A 23,924-nucleotide genomic window follows, 5' to 3' on the forward strand; every position below is an offset into this window, starting at 1 on the left:
ACTGTAATGGATATGTTCCTTTTTAGATTGAAGAATGTGCCTTACTGATTGACTTCTTATAGAAAACAGCTATTTGAATCATTGACACCTCAACACTGTGGTTGTGCTGTTTTTGCACATCGGACTCCAGTACTATATTTGAAGTTGTATGAACAGTAAAAAGGAAAATAAATACATTATTTCCAGCACTGAATCTTGCACTGTGAAGTCCATTGTACAAAAGCAAACACAAGCTATCTGAAGCTTACCCTAAGGAACATAAAAGGTATTGGTGATGGTCTACTATCTCTATGACAGGCTTATAAGCTCAGGTTTTTAAGAAGAGCTGTGAAAATCAAACATTCACCTGGGTTACATAAACTCCATTCAACTCTAGCCTATGTCTACAGTACTTAACACGTTAGGCCCTCCCTCTCAAATTGGGGGACCTCAGTAGAATGGGCAAGCGTTCTATAAACTCCATGCTATTTCTTCAACCATTGCAAATGTGTCTGACTCATACAGCCTCCTGTTGAAACACTTTCCCTGTTTCCCAGACGCTGTCATTGGATTTGTTCTACTCCAGACAGGAGTGCCATTCCTACTCCCGGTATTTAAGACAGGCTTACTGACTGTCAAGGTTGTTCACCGGCACCGCACTGCCACCGACTCGACCGGACCTGAACATTGGCTTGATTGTGTGCTCAGGACTCAACGATGGGGAAGGACGCCGCAAGAGCAGAGTGGGACAATCCCATGCAATTTGTCCTGGCGTGTGTATCATACGCGGTTGGACTGGGAAATGTGTGGCGTTTTCCATACTTGTGTCAAATGCATGGCGGGGGTAAGCACTATTTATTTATTGTTTAGGTGCAGCGCATAGCCTAATTTATGGTTTAATCCATAAACTATTGTACATTTAGGCCAACAGTTATTTTTTTGATTAAATATAGAACTGCAATATTGGACACTGTGTAAAATGAATGAATACAATTAGTGTTTACTGATTAAAAGTGGTAATGTAGGCTATATGAATAGCCAGTCAGTGTCCAATTTCTTCACCTTTATCCATGCGCAATGGCACACTGATGTTGTGTGGTTGTAGAATGGGTTAGTTATTGTTTTACCATGGGTGAAACGTTCTCAGTTTATTATCCATTTACATGGAATCTGAACAATTACTATATTGGTTAGAGTCAGTCACATTGTTAAACATTTCTAGTGAGTGAAGGTGTTTACTGTGCAGCCATTTGTTTTCTTCCTCTAAAAGTTAATGGTGCAGGAAATGTTCAATGGTTTAAAAAATTATCTCACTTAGTTGTTAGTTCAATTCGTATTTTTCATTTTCCTCCCCCATAAATTTACATTTACATTTATGTCATTTAGCAGACGCTCTTATCCAGAGCGACTTACAAATTGGTGCGTTCACCTTAAGACATCCAGTGGAACAGCCACTTTACAATAGTGCATCTAAATCTTTTAAGGGGGGGTGAGAAGGATTACTTTATCCTATCCTAGGTATTCCTGAAAGAGGTGGGGTTTCAGGTGTCTCCGGAAGGTGGTGATTGACTCCGCTGTCCTGGCGTCGTGAGGGAGTTTGTTCCACCATTGGGGGCCAGAGCAGCGAACAGTTTTGACTGGGCTGCGCGGGAACTGTACTTCCTCAGTGGTAGGGAGGCGAGCAGGCCAGAGGTGGATGAACGCAGAGCCCTTGTTTGGGTGTAGGGCCTGATCAGAGCCTGGAGGTACTGAGGTGCCGTTCCCCTCACAGCTCCGTAGGCAAGCACCATGGTCTTGTAGCGGATGCGAGCTTCAACTGGAAGCCAGTGGAGAGAGCGGAGGAGCGGGGTGACGTGAGAGAACTTGGGAAGGTTGAACACCAGACGGGCTGCGGCGTTCTGGATGAGTTGTAGGGGTTTAATGGCACAGGCAGGGAGCCCAGCCAACAGCGAGTTGCAGTAATCCAGACGGGAGATGACAAGTGCCTGGATTAGGACCTGCGCCGCTTCCTGTGTGAGGCAGGGTCGTACTCTGCGGATGTTGTAGAGCATGAACCTACAAGAACGGGCCACCGCCTTGATGTTAGTTGAGAACGACAGGGTGTTGTCCAGGATCACGCCAAGGTTCTTAGCGCTCTGGGAGGAGGACACAATGGAGTTGTCAACCGTGATGGCGAGATCATGGAACGGGCAGTCCTTCCCCGGGAGGAAGAGCAGCTCCGTCTTGCCGAGGTTCAGCTTGAGGTGGTGATCCGTCATCCACACTGATATGTCTGCCAGACATGCAGAGATGCGATTCGCCACCTGGTCATCAGAAGGGGGAAAGGAGAAGATTAATTGTGTGTCGTCTGCATAGCAATGATAGGAGAGACCATGTGAGGTTATGACAGAGCCAAGTGACTTGGTGTATAGCGAGAATAGGAGAGGGCCTAGAACAGAGCCCTGGGGACGCCAGTGGTGAGAGCGCGTGGTGAGGAGACAGATTCTCGCCACGCCACCTGGTAGGAGCGACCTGTCAGGTAGGACGCAATCCAGCGTGGGCCGCGCAGGAGATGCCCAACTCGGAGAGGGTGGAGAGGAGGATCTGATGGTTCACAGTATCGAAGGCAGCCGATAGGTCTAGAAGGATGAGAGCAGAGGAGAGAGAGTTAGCTTTAGCAGTGCGGAGGGCCTCCGTGATACAGAGAAGAGCAGTCTCAGTTGAATGACTAGTCTTGAAACCTGACTGATTTGGATCAAGAAGGTCATTCTGAGAGAGATAGCGGGAGAGCTGGCCAAGGACGGCACGTTCAAGAGTTTTGGAGAGAAAAGAAAGAAGGGATACTGGTCTGTAGTTGTTGACATCGGAGGGATCGAGTGTAGGTTTTTTCAGAAGGGGTGCAACTCTCGCTCTCTTGAAGACAGAAGGGACGTAGCCAGCGGTCAGGGATGAGTTGATGAGCGAGGTGAGGTAAGGGAGAAGGTCTCCGGAAATGGTCTGGAGAAGAGAGGAGGGAATAGGGTCAAGATCACTGAGAACCGTTAGTCCTCTCAAAAAACAGAGGGTATGGATGTACCAAAGCGCATATATAAAGGAGCTTTCAAAAGCGCACGCACAAAATAGCTTTCCACTCCAAGTTTAGACTGATACAGATCACATTTTTAACCCTTAACAGGCCCCGTTGTTTATCACAGAATAACAATGGACCCGTTGTTTATCACAGAATAACAATGGATTAACATTTGCTTTTGCATTTCACTTTTAATGGTCTCAACTGATTACCAAGTTTTCCAACAGGTGTTATGATGTGTTCTTCCATTCATAGATTCATAGAAAATGTTCACATACAGGAGACTCCTTGATGCCTCTGTTGCTTTAAGGCCAATATGTCCATTCTGTAAATACAGGTGTGGTATGCAAGTAGAGTTATTCTGTATTTCTTATTGTAGAGTTATTGCCTTAATGTAACTGTCCAGTGAAAACAAAACACTTAAAAGTTAATATTGTGTTAACTCATACCCAAATAATGTTATTGTCTAATCCTATACTCGTATTTATGTCCAAAGCATAAATTGGATAAAATACACTTCAAAAACCCAAACTTGTATCTCAAACAGACAATTAAATATTTTTTTGCTATTTCCTCATATAGTATCAAATCAACAACAACTGTAGACTTATGGTGAAATGCTTATGGACCCTTCACAACAATGCAAAGAGTAATAACACAAGGAATAAATACACAAAGAGTAACGATAACTTGGCTATATACACGGGGTACGGGTACCGAGTCCATGTGCAGGGGTACGAGGTAATTGAGATAAATATGTCCATATAGGTAGGGGTAAAGTGACTAAGTAATAGGATAGAAAATAAAGAGTAGCAGCAGCGTATGTGATGGGTCAAAAGAGTTAGTAAAAAGAAGGTCAATGCAGATAGTCTGGGTAGCTATTTGGTTAACTATTCAGTAGTCGTATGGCTTGGGGGTAGAAGCTGTTCAGGGTCCTGTTGTTCCAGACTTGGTGCATCGGTACCACTTGCCCTGCGTTAGAAGAGAGAACATTCTGTGACTTGGGTGGCTGGAGTCTTGGACAATTTTTAGGGCATTCTTCTGACACCACCTGGTGTAGATGGCAGGAAGCTCGTCCCCAGTGATATACTGGACTTTACAAACTACCCTCTGCAGGGCCTTGCGGTCAAGGGGGAAGAGGGGGGAAGAGGGGGAAGAGGGGGAAGAGGCAATGTCGTGATGTGATGGGGTTGAGGCACGACTCCAACACCATCATTAAGTTTGCTGACGACACAACAGTGGTAGGCCTGATCACCGACAACAACGAGACAGCCTATAGGGAGGAGGTCAGAGACCTGGCCGGGTGGTGCCAGAATAACAACCTATCCCTCAATGTAACCAAGACTAAGGAGATGATTGTGGACTACAGGAAAAGGAGCACGTCCCCATTCTCATCGACAGGGCTGTAGTGGAGCAGGTTGAGAGCTCCAAATTCCTTGGTGTTCACATCAACAACAAACTAGATTGCTCCAAACACACCAAGAGAGTCATGAAGAGGGCATGATAAAGCCTATTCCCCCTCAGGAAACGAAAAAGATTTGGCATGGGTCCTGAGATCCTCAAAAGGTTCTACAGCTACAACATCGAGAGCATCCTGACCGGTTGCATCACTGCCTGGTATGGCATTTGCTCTGCCTCCTACCACAAGGCACTTCAGAGGGTAGTGCGTATGGCCCAGACTACCCGGACTATTTGCATTGTGTGCCCCCCCAACCCCTCTTTTATGCTGCTGCTACTCTCTGTTTATCTTATATGCTTAGTCACTTTAACTATACATTCATGTACATACTACCTAAATTGGCCCGACCAACCAGTGCTCCCGCACATTAACCGGGCTATCTGCATTGTGTCCCACCACCCGCCAACCCCTCTTTTTACGCTTCTGCTACTCTCTGTGCATCATATATGCACAGTCACTTTAACGATACCTACATGTACATACTACCTCAATAAGCCTGACTAACAGGTGTCTGTATATAGCCTTGCTACTCTTTTTTTCAGATGTCTTTCAACTGTTGTCACATTTCTTTACTCACCTACACACACACACATACTTTTTTTTGGCACCATTGGTTAGAGCCTGTAAGTAAGCATTTCACTGTAAGGTTTACACCTGTTGTATTCAGCACATGTGACAAATAAACGTTGATTTGATTTGATTTGTGTGTGCACCATGTTAATTCCTTAGTGATGTGGATACCGAGGAACTTGAAGCTTTTGACCCACTCCACTACCTACCCTTCGATGTGGATGGATGCTCAGCCCTGCGTTTCCTGTAGTCCACGATCAGCTCATTTGTCTTGCTGACATTGAGGGAGAGGTTGTTGTCTTGGCACCACACTGCCAGGTCACTGACCTTCTCTCTATAGGCAGTATCACCGTCGTGCCGTCAGCAAACTTAATGGTGTTGGAGTCATGCGCAGCCACGCAGTCTGAGCTGCCTGAGCTTAGTTATGAGCTTGTATGGTGTTTAATGCTGAGCTGTGGTCAGTGAACAGCATTCTCACAGAATACAAGGACAGAGACCACATTCGTTATGTAAATGAAGTATAACTATTAAGAATGAGAACACATTTTCAAGGATTCAATTCTCGGGCCGACTCTTTTCTCTGTATATATCAACGATATCGCTCTTGCTGCGGGTGATTCCCTGATCCACCTCTACGCAGACTACACCATTCTGTATACATCTGTCCCTTCTTTGGACACTGTGTTAGCTAACCTCCAAACGAGCTTCAATGCCATACAACACTCCTTCCGTGGCCTCCAACTGCTCTTAAACGCTAGTAAAACTAAATGCATGCTTTTCAACCGTTCGCTGCCCGCACCCGCCCGCAAGACTAGCATCACTACTCTGGACGGTTCTGACTTAGAATATGTGGACAACTACAAATGCCTAGGTGTCTGGCTAGACTGTAAACTCTCCTTCCAGACTCATATTAAACATCTCCAATCCAAAATGAAATCTAGAATCGGCTTCCTATTTCACAACAAAGCCTCCTTCACTCACCCCGCCAAAACATACCCTCGTAAAAACTGACCGATCCTCGACATCAGCGATGTCATTTACAAGATAGCCTCCGACACTTTACTCAGCAAACTGGATGTAGTCTATCACAGTGCCATCCGTTTTGTCACCGAAGCCCCTTATACCACCCACCACTGTGACCTTTATGCTCTAGTCGGCTGGCCCTCGCTACATATTCATTGCCAGACCCACTGGCTACAGGTCATCTATAAGTCTATGCTCGGTAAAGCTCCGTCTTATCTCAGCTCACTGGTCACGATAACAACACCCACCCGTAGCACGCACTCCAGCAGGTATATCTCACTGGTCATCCCCAAAGCCAACACCTACTTTGGCCGCCTTTCCTTCCAGTTCTCTGCTACAAATGACGGGAACAATTGCAAAAATCGCTGAAGCTGGAGACTTATATTTCCCTCTCTAACTTTAAACATCAGCTATCTGAGCTGATCGCTGCAGCTGTACATAGCCAACCCAATCTACCTACCTCATCCCCATATTGTTTTTATTTACTTTTCTGCTCTTTTGAACACAAGTATTCTCCAGTGTTAATTTGCTAAATTGTAATTACTCTGCTACTATGGCCTATTTATTGCCTTACCTCTTCACGCCATTTGCACACACTGTATATAGACTTTCTTTTTTTCAATTGTGTTATTGTACTGTATGCTTGTTTATGCAATGTGTAACTGTGTTGTTTATGTCGCACTGCTTTGCTTTATCTTGGCCAGGTCACAGTTGTAAATGAGAACTTGTTCTCAACTAGCCTACCTATAAAGGTGAAATTTAAAAATAAAAAAAATAATAATAATAGTTTAAAAATCAGGGGGTCATGTGAATCTGAAGCTCAGTGCATCACCTTATAGATGATGTGTGTGTTTTTGTCTCTGCTACTGCAGGTGTTTTGAATGGTAAAATATACTGTATGTGTGTCCTTTTTCTGTCCTCAGGTGGGTTCCTGATCCCATACATGCTCATGCTGGTCCTGTTGGGGGTACCCCTGTTCTACATGGAGTTAGCCATTGGCCAGAAGATGCGTCTGGGCAGCATTGGAGCATGGAGAGCTATTAACCCCTATCTGGGGGGAGTGGGTGAGTACTGAAATATATATACAGTGGGGAGAACAAGTATTTGATACACTGCCAATTTTGCAGGGTTTCCTACTTACAAAGCTGGAGCAGCAGCACAGTCAGGTGGACTGGGGACAGCAAGGAGTCATCATGTTAGGTAGTCCTGGGGCACGGTCCTAGGGCTCAGGTCCTCCGAGAGAGAGAAAGAAAGAGAGAATTAGAGAGAGCATATGTGGGGTGGCCAGTCCTCTTCTGGCTGTGCCGGGTGGAGATTGTAACAGAACATGGCCAAGATGTAGAGGTCTCTAATTTTTTTTATCATGGGTACACTTCAACTGTGATTGACTGAATCTAAAACAAAAATCCAGAAAATCACATTGTATGATTTTTAAGTCATTAATTTGCATCAAGTCTTTAAAATTTGTATTACTATTTTCTACACTGTAGAGTAATAGTGAAGACATTAACATTTTGTTTAACACTTTTTTGGTTACTACGTGATTCCAAATGTGTTATTTCCTAGTATTGATGTCTTCACTATTATTCTACAAAGTAGAAAATAGTAAAAATAACCCTTGAATGAGTAGGTGTGTCCAAACTTTTGACTGGTACTGTATATATAATTTATTAATTTATTATTATTATTAATACTTTTTTGGACAGAGGACACTGCACATAGAGTGCAACACATGTATGGGTGCACATTGCCATTAAATAAAGTACATAAACTTGCCTATAATTTATCGCATTACACATATTTAAATATATGGTTTTGTTACATTTAGGCCAGTACTTTTGTGTCAAATGTACAGTGTTGGGGAAACTACTCTAAAAATATAGTATATAGTTTAACGTGATGGGGACACATGATCCCCTTTGGGATCACCCCCCATCCCCCCTGAGCTGTAATGTGGCGCAGGGAACGCAAGAAATAATCCTAAAAATATTTAACCTCCACAGAATCGCTTGAAAAATGGCTCAAATGAAAGATAAAGAAGTTATTTATCTACCCAGCAAGTCAGATTTCTAAAATGTTTTACGGCGAAAACATAGCACATATTTATGTCCAACCACCACTGCATACATACCTCATTAGCTTAGCCAAGTAGGAAAAAATATGCAATCAACAAACGCAGGATTAAAAGAAAAATCATTTCACTAACCTTTTGAAATCTTCATCAGATGACAGTAATATAACATGTTACACAGTACATTCATTTTTTTTTCAATAATATGCAATATATATCCATAAATCTCTGTTTACAATTATGCATCGTTCAAAAAATGCTACTGCAATGTCAGGAGAAATAAAATAGCTCCGGCAGATAACGTCAGCTAACAAGGAATACACATCATAAACTTTGACTAAATATGCATGTTTTACATATGTATGGCAAGATAAACTTCTTCTAAATGCAATCGCTATGTTACAATTATTTTTAACGTTACATTTGGCGTTCACTAGGCTATAATAGAGAGTCGGCGCTCTCATTTAGCATACTGACTCCTCTATCTTGGAGTCGACAGAAACCCAAAATGAAGACATAAATATTCCCTTACCATGGCTGTTCTTGCTTCAGAAGACCTGGAAGGGTTAATACTCACCAAGTTAGCGTTCAGTTTTCAAGTCTGTGTCTTTCCGTTCTCAAACTAGACACTTTTCGGTCGAAATGTATGCAAATTTCAAGTGGATGCGCACCAAAACGTCGAAAGTATACATTATATTTCGAGTAAACTTGTCAAACTATGTTTATAATTAAGCCTTAGCATGTTATAAAGGTCTACAGCAATCGTGAGGGCGAACAGAGAAGCACACGTTGTTCAGTCCATCCTGAGGGAAAGAGAGAGAAATTTCCCAGCTCCCATTGGTGAAACTTTTTTTTTGCGTCACCGGGACGTTTGGGCACGCTGAACGTCTCGTGAGCGCGCGATTCTCACAGTTACACGCCTTATCGAAAGCAGGCTTCACGCTGAAGACGTAGAAACTGTTTCCATGGTTATAACTGCTTGGGAAGTGTGTATACGATGACGTCAAAGTGGTGGCAACTTTTCCCATTACAAGAGAGACTTTGGGAGAATGCATGCCCTGAGACTTCTGCTTTACATAGAGACAAAATTTAAACGGTTTTATAAGCTTTAGAGTGTTTCCTATTCGATAATAATTTTTATATACATATATTAGCAACTTTTGACAAAAATTTATCATGGTTTATATGGGTGCCGAATTCCTCCAGAAGGGGCAGTATTCTGGGGTAGCCTTAACAGGGCTACCAATTACTTCACACTAGAAGAAAAATATAGTTTACTTAACTAAAGTTACTTTGAAAAAGTAGTTATTATCTGCTTATAGTTTAAATGGATCTGTTCTTCTCTCTGCTCGTTCCAGGTATGGCCAGTGTTGTGACCTCCATGTACCTATGCCTCTATTACAACGTCATCAATGCATGGAGTTTCTGGTACCTCTTTCATTCATTTCAGGTTAGTTCCAGTCTCACAATGGCAAAATTCAAATGATTTGACCTACATTCAGATGTATGATGCGATCATAAAATGTAGACAATCTTCAATAACTTGTTACAATCTTATTGCCAGATGTATCCAGAACCAACAGAACCAAAGCCATCACTCAGCTTTGAGGACACACTATTGGTCCTGTGCAGACTGTTTTGTTTGGAATCTTAGAAGACGCAGTTCATTGCTCTAGTGCTATCTATAATGTCCTGTGCCTGACCTGACCTGTGCTGTTTCCTCCCACTCTGCCCCAGTCGATCCTGCCATGGGCAGAGTGCCCGGTTAACAGCAACCTGACTGGCCATGTGGAGGAGTGTGAGCGGGCCACGCCCACCCAGTACTTCTTCTACAGAGAGACCCTGGACATCTCCGGGTCCATCGAGGAGAACGGAGGGATTCACATGGGACAGGCGCTCTGCCTCCTGCTGGCCTGGATTATTGTCTACCTGTTCATCGTCAAGGGGGTCAAGTCCACCGGGAAGGTGAGAGGTCAAGAGTTCAGCTCGGGAACGATGGACAGGGTCAGGACAGTTATAGCACCCTTATGTCATACTAGCTGCAGATCTAGTGGACATAGGTCACTATCGTCTCCTATGTCATACAGGTAACTGCCAAAAGAAAGGAAACACCAACATAAAGTGTCTTCATAGGTTATTGGGCTACCACGAGCCAGAACAGCTTCAATGCACTCTGGAACTTTATCGGAGGCATGCAGCACCATTCTTCCACGAGAAATTCCATTTGGTGTTTTGTTGATTGTGGTGAAAACGCTGTTGCAGGCACCACTCCAGAATCTCCCATAAGTGTTCAATTGGGTTGAGATCTGGTGAATGAGATGGCCTTGGCATATGGTTTACATCGTTTCATGCTCATTCAGTGACGCCTCATGCCCTGTGGATGGGGGCATAGCCATGGTGGCAAAAATAATGACCTGCCCAGTATTTGTAAACATGACCCTAAGCATGATGGGATGCTAATTGCTTAATTAACTCAGGAACCACACCTGTGTGAAAGCACCTGCTTTCATTATACTTTGTATCCCTCATTTAGTCACGTGTTTCCTTTATTTTGGCAGTTACCTGTATTTTTACTGAGCAGAGGAAAACATTCAACTGAGAGGTGACCTCGATAACAAAGGAAAGGGTCAAGAAAGTTCTTCGTAATGGCGAGACAAGGTACAAACAGTTCAATATTCTATATGGTCAGATAGTTGTCCATCAAGGCCTGGCGAATAAAACAGTCAAAGTTTGTGGCTGCAGTTTGCCAACTCAGAATTATGGAGCAGGGAAAGGAGAAGCAGATCCAATGGATCTTTACTGAACTGAGGAAAACATCTGCTGAGAGAGTGAGGGGGCATCATAGGAAAGTTTTGAAAACCTTGCCCTACTTCATTACAAAACTATCTGGAGTAGGAGTCTCTGAGGAGACAAGCCAGGGTGAAAGTAAAGGATACCGTGTCAACACAGACAGAGAACTGTTTTCTGGTCTGCTGTTCACAGTGGACTCATGGCAGAACCGGTGTTATGGGCGGGCCCTAGGGGGCCTGGCCTGCCCTGCTGTACCTCCTTGCCAGTCCAAATAAAATATTGAAGTTTTAATAAATGATTTATCCGAGACACGCACGGACACAAAGAGGCATCAATCTCAGATAAAGCGTCTGAGCGAGTGAAACAGCAGTGAAACAACCATGTCTCAGTATGTGTAGACCATGTATCTGATGCTCTCTGGACAAAAGGAGTATGGCATGTCTTACCTTTTCTGTCCAGACACCATCAGATACATCTGCTGCATTGTTTACATTTAAATTTTTACATTTGAGTCATTTAGCAGACGTTCTTACCCAGAAGGCTCACTCACGTCCAAATCTATCCTGAATCATCAAATGAAATCAAATTTATTTATATAGCCCTTCGAACATCAGCTGATATCTCAAAGTGCTGTACAGAAACCCAGCCTAAAACCCCAAACAGCAAGCAATGCAGGTGTAGAAGCACGGTGGCTAGGAAAAACTCCCTAGAAAGGCCAAAACCTAGGAAGAAACCTAGAGAGGAACCAGGCTATGTGGGGTGGCCAGTCCTCTTCTGGCTGTGCCGGGTGGAGATTATAACAGAACATGGCCAAGATGTTCAAATGTTCATAAATGACCAGCATGGTCAAATAATAATAAGGCAGAACAGTTGAAACTGGAGCAGCAGCACAGTCAGGTGGACTGGGGACAGCAAGGAGTCATCATGTTAGGTAGTCCTGGGGCACGGTCCTAGGGCTCAGGTCCTCCGAGAGAGAGAAAGAAAGAGAGAATTAGAGAGAGCATATGTGGGGTGGCCAGTCCTCTTCTGGCTGTGCCGGGTGGAGATTGTAACAGAACATGGCCAAGATGTTCAAATGTTCATAAATGACCAGCATGGTCGAATAATAGTAAGGCAGAACAGTTGAAACTGGAGCAGCAGCATGGCCAGGTGGACTGGGGACAGCAAGGAGACATCATGTCAGGCAGTCCTGGGGCATGGTCCTAGGGCTCAGGTCAGTTGAAACTGGAGCAGCAGCATGGCCAGGTGGACTGGGGACAGCAAGGAGTCATCATGTCAGGTAGTCCTGGGGCATGGTCCTAGGGCTCAGGTCCTCCGAGAGAGAGAAAGAAAGAGAGAAGGAGATAATTAGAGAACGCACACTTAGATTCACACAGGACACCGAATAGGACAGGAGAAGTACTCCAGATATAACAAACTGACCCTAGCCCCCCGACACATAAACTACTGCAGCATAATTACTGGAGGCTGAGACAGGAGGGGTCAGGAGACACTGTGGCCCCATCCGAGGACAGGGCCAAACAGGAAGGATATAACCCCACCCACTTTGCCAAAGCACAGCCCCCACACCACTAGAGGGATATCTTCAACCACCAACTTACCATCCTGAGACAAGGCTGAGTATAGCCCACAAAGATCTCCGCCACGGCACAACCCAGGGGGGCGCCAACCCAGACAGGATGACCACAACAGTGAATCAACCCACTCAGGTGACGCACCCCTTCCAGGGACGGCATGAGAGAGCCCCAGTAAGCCAGTGACTCAGCCCCTGTAATAGGGTTAGAGGCAGAGAATCCCAGTGGAAAGAGGGGAACCGGCCAGGCAGAGACAGCAAGGGCGGTTCGTTGCTCCAGAGCCTTTCCGTTCACCTTCCGTTCACCTTCCCACTCCTGGGCCAATCATATGACCCACTGAAGAGATGAGTCTTCAGTAAAGACTTAAAGGTTGAGACCGAGTTTGCGACTCTGACATGGGTAGGCAGACCGTTCCATAAAAATGGAGCTCTATAGGAGAAAGCCCTGCCTCCAGCTGTTTGCTTAGAAATTCTAGGGACAATTAGGAGGCCTGCGTCTTGTGACCGTAGCGTACGTGTAGGTATGTACGGCAGGACCAAATCAGAGAGATAGGTAGGAGCAAGCCCATGTAATGCTTTGTAGGTTAGCAGTAAAACCTTGAAATCAGCACTTGCTTTGACAAGAAGCCAGTGTAGAGAGGCTAGCACTGGAGTAATATGATCAAATTTTTTGGTTCTAGTCAGGATTCTAGCAGCCGTATTTAGCACTAACTGAAGTTTATTTAGTGCATTATCCGGGTAGCCGGAAAGTAGAGCATTGCAGTAGTCTAACCTAGAAGTGACAAAAGCATGGATGAATTTTTCTGCATAATTTTTGGACAGAAAGTTTCTGATTTTTGCAATGTTACGTAGATGGAAAAAAGCTGTCCTCGAAATGGTCTTGATATGTTCTTCAAACGAGAGATCAGGGTCCAGAGTAACGCCGAGGTCCTTCACAGTTTTATTTGAGACGACTGTACAACCATTAAGATTAATTGTCAGATTCAACAGAAGATCTCTTTGTTTCTTGGGACCTAGAACAAGCATCTCTGTTTTGTCTGAGTTTAATAGTAGAAAGTTTGCAGCCATCCACTTCCTTATGTCTGAAACACATGCTTCTAGCGAGGGCAATTTTGGGGCTTCACCATGTTTCATTGAAATGTACAGCTGTGTGTCATCCGCATAGCAGTGAAAGTTAACATTATTGTTTTCGAATAACATCCCCAAGAGGTAAAATATATAGTGAAAACAATAGTGGTCCTAAAACGGAACCTTGAGGAACACCGAAATGTACAGTTGATTTGTCAGAGGACAAACCATTCACAGAGACAAACTGAAATCTTTCCGACAGATAAGATCTAAACCAGGCCAGAACATGTCCGTGTAGACCAATTTGGGTTTCCAATCTCTCCAAAAGAATGTGGTGATCGATGGTATCAAAAGCAGCACTAAGGTCTAGGAGCAGGAGGATAGATGCAGAGCCTCGGTCCGATGCCATTAAAATGTCATTTACCACCTTCACAAGTGCCGTGAATCCAAGTGTCGTCTCAGTGAATAAGCCCAATGTCTTTCTATGGGCATAATATGCAGATATAAGCTTGTCGCCTACATTCCCGCCTTTGGGACCACGACTCACGTTGTTAGTGCAGGGATGAGAATCTCGTCATTATATACAAATCTCTGGTTTCAGCCACTTGCGAATAAGAAAGGAAACAGTGCACTGTTCAATGCTGGCTTCCCCTAAAGTTAATTGATGTTTTGCCAAAATTATATAATTACTCCTGTCTAAATAAAATAATTAAAAATACTTTACCAGAGAGCTTGACTTAGCCACAGAGGATCATTAGCGTCTTCATTTTTAAACTAGCTGTGGATTGTTTCAAATCACAAGTGCTGTTGGCCCTATTTGGGAAACCAGCAAATTTGTCAGCGCGTGTGGCAATAGGCCTATCTGATTATTAAGTTGCGGATTCCAGTGAAAAGCATCTACAAATGTGTGAAGATAATGTGTCTTGAGTATCATTTAAAATGTTGAGACAAGAATAAGGGGACGGGTGAGTGGCGAAAATATGGGCATCTGCGTCTCTCTCCAGAATGCATGCACTCAGCTCTCAAAAATGTGCTCCAATGTCTTAAAACAATTCTTCACATTCATTGTTTATTGTGTGAATTGATTTCCCTTTGATTGCTTATTTTGATCAATTCCCCATTATATACAGTATGTAACCAGTAGGCCTAATAAAGTTACCGTTAATCCCTGTCATTTGGTTACATACATTTCTGTTAATTCATGTATTACAGTAATTTACCGTTCTCATTCTTGGAGTGGAAACGTTGTTTGCAGAGTTCACAACCTGCTACACTTGTGAGAAACAGGTTTTGGTTTATTTAGGAGTTTTGTCCATTTTTTTCCATGTTTTTCGTTTGGAGTGCTCCATGTGGGAAATGAGCATGTGTATGGTTTCTCTGTCATAACGTAGAGGGAGCGCACACGTCTGAGCACGCCAACCTGCTAAATTTAAACAATGGTGCACTTCACTAGCGATAGCTCAAGTCAAGACAGATAGAAAGGGAGGCAGACAGGCAGAGTAGAAAGGCTAATGCGTTTGAAAAAAAAAACGAATTTTCACAAGGATATTTTCTACTGTTTTAATTTGTTTTAGGCCTATTTTACTTAGTTGACGATGGAAGTTATATGCCTACTGCTGCATTGGCCTATAGGCTAACGCTGAGTTCCATGTTCTAATTTCTTTAGCTGCCAATGGATCACAGTGTATTTATGTGTCCATGTGGCAAAGGCTGGTGCTCTTGCATTAATTCAGATTTTAATTCAGATTTTTCTGATTAACCACGTGAGAGTAATTTTGAGAAACGAAAACGTTATTATTTAAATGAAGCTGTTCCACGAAAAATAACTGTCATGCAGATAGGTAGAAACGGTAGGATAAATTGTAAGCTGCCCCAAACTTGAAACTCACGAGCTGCCTATGATCTTTATTATAACACGCAAGAGGTCCCGTGAAAACTGAATCGTTCTGAGTCGTTCTGATTCGTTCTGACAAGGGGCTTTTGATTTTGATCTAAAATGACCTAGAAGAGGTCACATTTTAATCATCACATGCTTCATAAACAACAGGTGTAGGTTAACAGTGAAATGGTTTCATATGGCCCTTCCCAACAATACAGAGAGAAATAATAGAAAAGTAATAGCATCGTTATCAATTGATGGAAAGATATACACAAACAAGTTCACTTTCACCTACAACTTCACAGTAAATTCAGTGAGCAACATTATAAAACCATGGGAAAAGTGGGCCAAATTTGTGTTGGCAAACAGGCAACCAGTGCAGCATAGTTGAACTTTGACCCTGAATCCCCCTGATGTTTCTCCCCTCTCTAGGTGGTGTACTTCACAGCCACATTCCCCTACCTGGTCCTCATCATCTACCTCATCCGTGGGGTCACCCTTCACGGAGCCATCAACGGTGTAAAGTACATGTTCACGCCCAAGGTATGACTGATTAGATGAATGAAACACTGTTATTGATCAAATCAAATCAAATCTTATTGGTCACATACACATGGTTAGCAGATGTTATTGTGAGTGTAGCGAAATGCTTGTGATTGTAGTTCCGACAGTGCAGCAATATCTAACAAGTCATCTAACAATTCCCCAACAACTACCTAATACACACAAATCTAAGTAAAGGGATGGAATAAGAATAAGTACATATAAATATATGGATGAGCAAAGACAGAGCGGCATAGACGCGATGCAATAGATCTATGTTTTCACAGCCAAGGTATGGTAGCTCATGTACATTGTTCTGTTATGTTTAATCCTGCTTTACACATGTGTGTGTGCCATTACTAATGTGTGTGTGTTTGCTGTCTCAGATGGAACAGCTGGCTAAACCCACCACGTGGATCAACGCGGCCACTCAGATCTTCTTCTCTCTGGGCCTGGGCTTTGGATCCCTCATTGCCTTTGCCAGCTACAACCAGTACAACAACAACTTTGAGAAGCAGGCCATCGTCGTGTCCATGGTCAACAGTAGCACCTCCATCTTCGCCAGTATCGTCACCTTCTCCATCTATGGCTTTAAGGCCACCTTCAACTACGAGAGCTGCCTGGAGAGGTGAGGCCCTGGGTGGGGTCGCGGTCTGGTTGGTTGTCTCAATGACTTTGGCATTGAACTTTCAACTCAGAGAAGTAGGTAACACCAGCCAGCAGCACTCATCCAGTACAAATGTAAACAATTCTAGGTCAAACATATACAATTAATTTAACGTCTGTAGACTGTAGCACTTTCTGCAGACATACAGATGGAAGAGATGACAGGTGCTTGGACTGGGGAAAGCATTGGAATCTAGATCAGCAATGAGAGGAATTGTATAGGGTGCTAGATATACTGTATGATTCAGATCAGAAATGTCCTTTCCAGTGGCGTAGCATGCAGCCCCACTAGGCGGGGAGGTCCCAACCAAAAAAATGTATAAATGACATAAGCCATGGCAAAATGTTTAGAATGACAGGAAATTAGCTATAAAACTGCTAAATCTTCTCTCAACCTCATGGCAAAATGTTTAGAATGACAGGAAATTAGCTATAAAACTGCTAAATCTTCTCTCAACCTCATGGCAAAATGCATAGAATAGCAGGAAGTTATCTGGCCCACCCCACCCCATCTAAAAAAAGTTCAGAGAAACCGCACTACACCACTTGTCCTTTTCATGACACTGACATTTCTCTTCTTCTCCCAGGGTGCGACTGCTGCTCCTGAACACCTTTGATCTAGCAGAGCACAACATCAATCTGGAGAATGTCAACCACTGGATCGCTGAGCTGAACAGGACACACCCAGAACAGTTTGCCAGTCTGGGAGGTAGGCTGGAGACCTGTGACCTAGAGGCTGAACTAGACACGGTAGGTCATGATAACACACAACTCAAATGAACTAATAAACTCAAAAGGAAAACGTGTGCAAAATACTGATAAGACAACTTCATTTACTACTTCTCTTAGTGCTCGATTCAATCTGAATCGCAGAAGTTCTGCGATATAGCGAGATTGATATTTAAAGGCAGTGTTCCCGCGTTCACGGTGACTGCTGCATAAATCGTCTCAATCCGATCTAACCTTAAAATGTTTGCACTATAGCACAGAACTTCTGCAATATGGATTGAATCGAGCCCTTAATCTAACAAAATACCTCTGGTTTCCTGACAATATGTTATCATGTAGCAACAAAATTAATTAATTTTACTGTGAGGCAATAAAAACTTTACTCACCATTCTATAAATCGTTAATCTTTTAGAAATAGTTCAATTTCACCTATACAACTTTATTTGACTCTGTGGTGGTGGTAGTGAGATGTGGCAAGTTTCATTGGTTGTTGCAGTTACAATTAATGTTAATATTTCATTTTCAATTGTCTCCTGGATTTTCCATTTTGTCTTTAATAAACTATCCCACTTAAGTTTCCAATGGAGGAAAGCAAAAAATGAAATACTGATTTTAGCCACTTTTGCACTATGCTCTCTCTCTCTCTCTCTCTCTCTCTCTCTCTCTCTCTCTCTCTCTCTCTCTCTCTCTCCCAGGCTGTTGAGGGTACAGGCCTGGCCTTCATAGTGTACAGTGAGGCCATTAAGAACATGCCCGTGTCTCAGCTGTGGTCTGTGCTCTACTTCATCATGCTGCTGCTGCTGGGCATGGGCAGTATGCTGGGCAACGTCATCGCCGTCATCACCCCCCTCAGTGACTTGAAGTTCATCAGCCACTACATGAGCACCAAAACACTCAATGGTGAGAGAGAAGGGGTGATGAGGGGAAGAGTGAAAGGGGGGTTAGGGTTGAGCTACGGTGTGGTCGTGAAGCTAGGGTTAGGGTTGTGGTTAAGGGTAAGAATTGAGCTAAGGTATGAACATGAGGGTTAGGGTTGACCCTTGACCTTTAGGTTGGTGTGTCTGTTCTGCCTGCTGCTTGAGTAAGGTGTGTGTGTGTGTGTGTGTGTGTCTGTGTGTGTGTGTGTGTGTGTGTGTGTGTGTGTGTGTGTGTGTGTGTGTGTGTGTGTGTGTGTGTGTGTGTGTGTGTGTGTGTGTGTGTGTGTGTGTGTGTGTGGCTGGGTGAGACAACTACATATCACAGTCGTAGTAAATAAATGTTTTCTTAATAAAGAAGTTTTTAGCAAAGTCAGTGCTAGTAGGAAAATACAAGTGAAAGTTTTTAATGTCTTATTTATTACCTTATTTAAGATATTATTTGATGAGATAGGTTTTCATTTTCAGAAGACGGGCAGGGACTCTGCTGTCCTAACATCGGGGGAAGCTGGTACAACCATTGGGTTGCCAGGACAGAGATAAGCTTGGTAGACTAGGCTGAGTGGGCCAATCCTGTAGGTCTGTTGTGTGTGACTAACAGGTGTGTTGTCATATCCTGTACGTCTGGTGTGTGTGACTAACAGGTGTGTTGTCATATCCTGTAGGTCTGGTGTGTGTGACTAACATGTGTGTTGTCATATCCTGTAGGTCTGGTGTGTCTATTCTGCCTGCTGCTTGGCCTGGGCTTCACCACCCGTTCTGGGAACTACTGGTTCACCATGTTCAACGACTATGGAGCCACCTTCTCTCTGCTCTTCATCGTCCTCATTGAAGTTATCACCGTCTGCTACATATATGGCATCAAAAGGTGTGTGTGTGTGTGTGTGTGTGCGTGTGTGTGTGTGTGTGCACAATATTGACAATGAAGAATGACTAATTTCAGAAACTTTCTAAGCATCATCACATTTGCTGTGTGAAATCAAAAAAACAAGCACATTTTGTCGTATAGTACCTCATCTCCAAGAAACAATAGTTGAGCTGAATTTATTTGAAGTTTCTACTGGAGAATGTGTAGCCCTACTGCAGTTGTGTTAGCAGCCAGTAGAGTTAAATCTTTAAAGTACCTCATAAAAGCTGTATTGTGACCAGTAATGCCAAACAACACTTAGCATAATCCTCCACAAATACCTCACATTCCTTTCACTCTTCTCTCAGGCTTTTGACTTGGTTGTCCTGTAGTTTTTTAAGTTGGGCTTGTACTGTTTATTAAAAGCAAAATGGCTTATGAAGCATATAAGCAATTTCCTTTGAAAGTTGAATTAATTTTTAAACTAAAATACCAAGGTTGTCTTTTGCCCGTACAAAATATATGAAAGTATTTTAGGGAAGGGAAAGGGGATACCTAGTGAGATGCACAACTGAATGCATGTGTCTTCCGCATTCAACCCAACCCCTCTGAATCAGAGCGGTGCGGGTGGCTGCCTTAATCGACAGAGTCCTCATGTCAATGCTCCTGCAACCTTTCCCTCTCCAGGTTTGAGAAGGATGTAGAAGACATGTTAGGTCATCGTCTTAACTGCTACTGGAAGATCATGTTGGCAGGAGTCAGTCCCATCCTCCTCATTGCCCTGTTCATCTTCTACATCGTCAACTACATCCAGGGAGGAACGCCCACATACCAGGCCTGGAACAAAGAACTGGTAAGGCCTCTCTTTTTATCTCCAATATCTTATCAATAACCCTGTCATTACACTAACAAGCACTCGGCCCAAAAAACTGGTAAGATAAGGTATTACTTTATTAATCCCCAAAGGGGGATTTGATTGTACCAGTCATACATGAATGAAAGAAAAGTACTGTAACAGAATATGATGCTTCGGGTTTTATTCATGCACCCAGATACAATGTTGATCTCTGCCTGTCCTGTTGTCTTCCCCCTCCTCCAGGGGAAGTCTGTGGTGACGGAGTATCCTCCCTACGCCCAAGCCTTCATCGGCCTCCTCCTAGCCTCCTCTGTCTGCTGTATCCCTTTGACGGCCCTCTACACCTACTGTAAGAAGAGGAACCTGGCCAGTGGGAAGAGAGAGCGCACTGTCAGCACTGTGTCAGCGTAAAGACCCACGTATTGGTTGGCAGACAGAGTGACACAAGGCAGAGCTGCTACATTACGGCTCTGAGACTGACTGGACCCGCTAGTTATAGGATTGACAGCCTACCTTACGTATCATGGCTGTCTTAACAGAACAGTACCTCACTCTCCTGGTGCAGTGGTTCATGCCACACCACAAACCAAAGGCCCTCTTTCTCCCCCCGGGGCAGGCTGGCTCTGCCACTGTGCTGCTGGTGGACAGACCGCCAGATTTGTACCTAGTATTAGGCCTAGTCGTCCTTTGACAACTAACATTTACTGGGTGATAATAACTTTTGTATTTTGTAGCTGTGGTTCTGAGCAGGGCTTAGAACTACGTCCAAAATATTTCAGAAGTGAAGAACGAACAAATACTCTTGTCAATGGTTTATTGCATTGTTTAAAGGCCCAGTGCAGTAAAAAACGTGATTTCCTGAGTTTTATACATATTTCTAGGCTATGAGGTTGGAATAGTACTGTGATATTGGGAAAATTATTATAATCCCCTTTTAGTGTAAGAGCTGTTTGGTGGGATGGAGCGTGGTAAATTAGTTAATAGACCAATAAGAAAGAGAGATCCAAACCTCTGCATATAACAGCTTAGTTTTCTGTTTTCTCCTCCCCACTCAGATCACTCCAAGACAGTCCTAGCAAAATTCTTGCCTGAGAAATTGCTCTTTGCTAAGTAGCTATTTTCGTTTATTTTTGACCATTTTAAATGAAAACACAGTAAGGCACTTAATTGTAACCCATCAATTATTTGATATTGAGATAAAAATGGCTGCTTTGGACCTTTAATGTTTAGCTTTCAGTAGCAGATTCTTTGAGACACAGTGTGTCAACCCTCTTTATTTAAAGCACCACATAATGTTTAAGATATTTTTTCCCTTAAATGTCATTATGGTGAAGTATGTTGTATCCCATTGGTTTACTGTAGATATTCTGTAGATTACTCAATGAGTTGTGAGATATGTGGAGTGCCTGGATGTACAAGGCAGACCTCCGTCTGACTCGGTTATGACTGAATACAGTCTGACTGGTGTCAACTGACCAAGAACAACTTGTAGCAATAGCTGTATGTTTGCAAACATACTGATAATTTCACATATAACGAACAAATCTCTATGACCAGGACCAAGACCATAGCTATACCTATGGGCTTTGTTGTCAATCCACCATCAGTGACTTCTAACCAGGATCGTACTCAGTAGGGTGTAATGTAACAGAATGTTCAGATACATATATATTATGTAGAACAGACACTATTCTCTGTCATATAGAATAGGAAATCATGTCATAGAAAGCTCTATAGGAAGCATTTCTTTCTGCAACATCCCAGAACGTTTCACCTCCTGAACGCATGAAAGTATCTGTGCTCTTCTAAATAGAAAGTACTGTAGTGTTGCACTGCTGTTATAGAATCCATATCAACTGGACTTAGGATACAGCCCAATGGCTATGCACCAATGTGCTGTGCATATTCACAAACAAAAACACAATGTAGGCCTACTCTTTTTACAGTCAAATGTATGGGTTTGCACAGAAACAATTGCCAAACATGTTGTAATACTGTGAGCATTTTTAATGTGAACAATTTGAAACAATAACAGGGGAGCAACTTTCACTGGGGATGGGGTGACATGCCTCCCCACATTCTGAAACTGCATTTTTGTCCCCTGCCGGTTTTGTCATTGGAATGTGATACAAAATGAGGCAACTGTGTGCTTTAGGACCATGCAGAGGCCTCCGAGCGGTCGGGTAGGCTGTTTGAAGTGTTTATTATGTTGAGTACAGGTTGGTGTTAGTGTGAACCAAGTATTGGTGTGAACAATTATTATTTTAACTGTTCATATGTGTGATGTGTTCGTATTTTATAAGTAGTATTTTCTATGGTGAAATTATTAAAGACATGAAGACATTTGAACCATTGGTATGACTGAACAAGTTACACATACAGCAGCCAGCCTGTTGCAAACCAGGCATGTCATTCAGTCCTACTTGCTAGTATCCAGCAAGGATGACACATTTCAATGGCATGAAATCTGGATTTTTTTAAGTGCTTGGTTTAACAAGCTTTGTACTTTATAATACCATTGGATGTATAGACCACAGAACTATACTGAACAAAAATATAAACGTAACATGCAACAATTTCAAAGATTTTACCGAGTTACAGTTCATATAAGGAAATAAATAAATAAATGAGGTCCTAATCTATGTACTTCATATGACATATGACTGGGCAAGGACACAGCCATGGGTGAGCCTGGGAGGGTATGGGGTCACCACTTGGGAGCCAGGCCCACCCACTGGGGAGCCAGGCCCAGCCAATCAGAATTAGTTTTTCCCCACAAAAGGGCTTTATTACAGGCCGGATGTGGAGGTCCTGGACTAGCGTGGTTACACGTGGCCTGCGGTTGTGAGGCTCATTGGACCTACTGCCAAATTCTATAAAATGACGTTGGATGCGGTTTATGGTAGATAAATGGACATTACATTCTCTGGCAACAGCTGTGGTGGACATTCCTGCAGTGAGCATACCAATTGCATACTCCTTCAAAATTTGAGACATCTGTGACATTGTGTTGTGAGACAAAACTGCACATTTTAAAGTGGCTTTTTATTGTCCCCAGCAAAAGGTCCAACTGTGTAAGGATCATGCTGTTTAATCAGCTTATTGATATGCCACAACTGTCAGGTGGATGGATTATCTTGGCAAAAGAGAAATTCTTACTAACAGTGATGTAAACACATTTGAGCACATTTGAGAGAAATAAGCTTTGTTTTGCATGTGGAAAATATCTGGGATCGTTTATTTCAGCTCATGAAACGTGGGACCAACACTTTACATGTTGCGTTTATATTTTCGTCCAGTACAGCATGAGATTATATTTCTATGGGATAGACATGGGCCATCTAAGAATCACCTGCATTAAATAGCGTGTTTGTCTGAAGTTAAGCACTTTTTTTCCTCTGTCAAAGACTGGAATGTAGTCTTGTCTTCAGCCTAGTGAGCTGAGGTTTAGGGCTGAATATAACAGGGTCATTCTACTAATATTTTTTATATTTCAAGTAGACATTTTAAAGCCTGCTACATTAAATGAAGTGCCCTTTAATACAAACTACATGGAAAATGTAATATATCCTATTTTTTATATGAATAAATACTCGCTAAAGTGCCAAAAATTGTCATTTTGAAATGGCCCACGTCATGTTTTTCTGACTTCGCTGAAGATTTTAACACACAACCCCAAAATGTCCCCCCATGTCACTGTAAACCCGAGATATTTTCTTGCATTAGTGATTAATTTACATTTGTCTCACATTTTAAGGTCAACCCTGTTATCTAAACTAGACTAATTTTAATATGCTGAAAGTATTTCTATGAAATTATATATTTTTAAAGAAATACTGAACAGGGAGCATGCTCCCAAGTGGCACAGCACTCCCGAGTGGTGTAGTGGTCTAAGACACTGTATCTC

At 43.0% G+C, this 23,924-nt stretch overlaps 1 protein-coding gene across 1 annotated transcript; it reads left to right on the forward strand.

Annotated features, from left to right (window-relative positions):
- Window positions 1–476: 476 nt before the first annotated feature.
- LOC115140909 (sodium- and chloride-dependent transporter XTRP3-like) lies at window positions 477–22,366 on the forward strand. Its single transcript, XM_029679365.2, has 11 exons — window positions 477–823; window positions 7,004–7,144; window positions 9,510–9,601; window positions 9,889–10,116; window positions 15,894–16,004; window positions 16,391–16,632; window positions 17,258–17,420; window positions 18,096–18,300; window positions 19,023–19,182; window positions 19,849–20,014; window positions 20,261–22,366. Exons 1-11 carry the CDS (start codon window positions 697–699, stop codon window positions 20,426–20,428), a joined length of 1,803 nt encoding a protein of 600 aa, XP_029535225.1. The 5' UTR covers window positions 477–696; the 3' UTR covers window positions 20,429–22,366.
- Window positions 22,367–23,924: the final 1,558 nt, after the last annotated feature.

This window comes from Oncorhynchus nerka, linkage group LG14, assembly GCF_034236695.1.
Source record: "Oncorhynchus nerka isolate Pitt River linkage group LG14, Oner_Uvic_2.0, whole genome shotgun sequence".
NCBI classification, from domain to species: domain Eukaryota; kingdom Metazoa; phylum Chordata; class Actinopteri; order Salmoniformes; family Salmonidae; genus Oncorhynchus; species Oncorhynchus nerka.

Excerpts from the sequence above, each read along its gene's own strand:
- LOC115140909 (XM_029679365.2), top strand. The coding sequence starts at position 697 with ATGGGGAAGGACGCCGCAAGAGCAGAGTGGGACAATCCCATGCAATTT. Across the intron at positions 9,602-9,888 it reads ACCTCTTTCATTCATTTCAG|TCGATCCTGCCATGGGCAGA; the intron begins GTTAGTTCCAGT and ends ACTCTGCCCCAG. Across the intron at positions 16,633-17,257 it reads TACGAGAGCTGCCTGGAGAG|GGTGCGACTGCTGCTCCTGA; the intron begins GTGAGGCCCTGG and ends TTCTTCTCCCAG.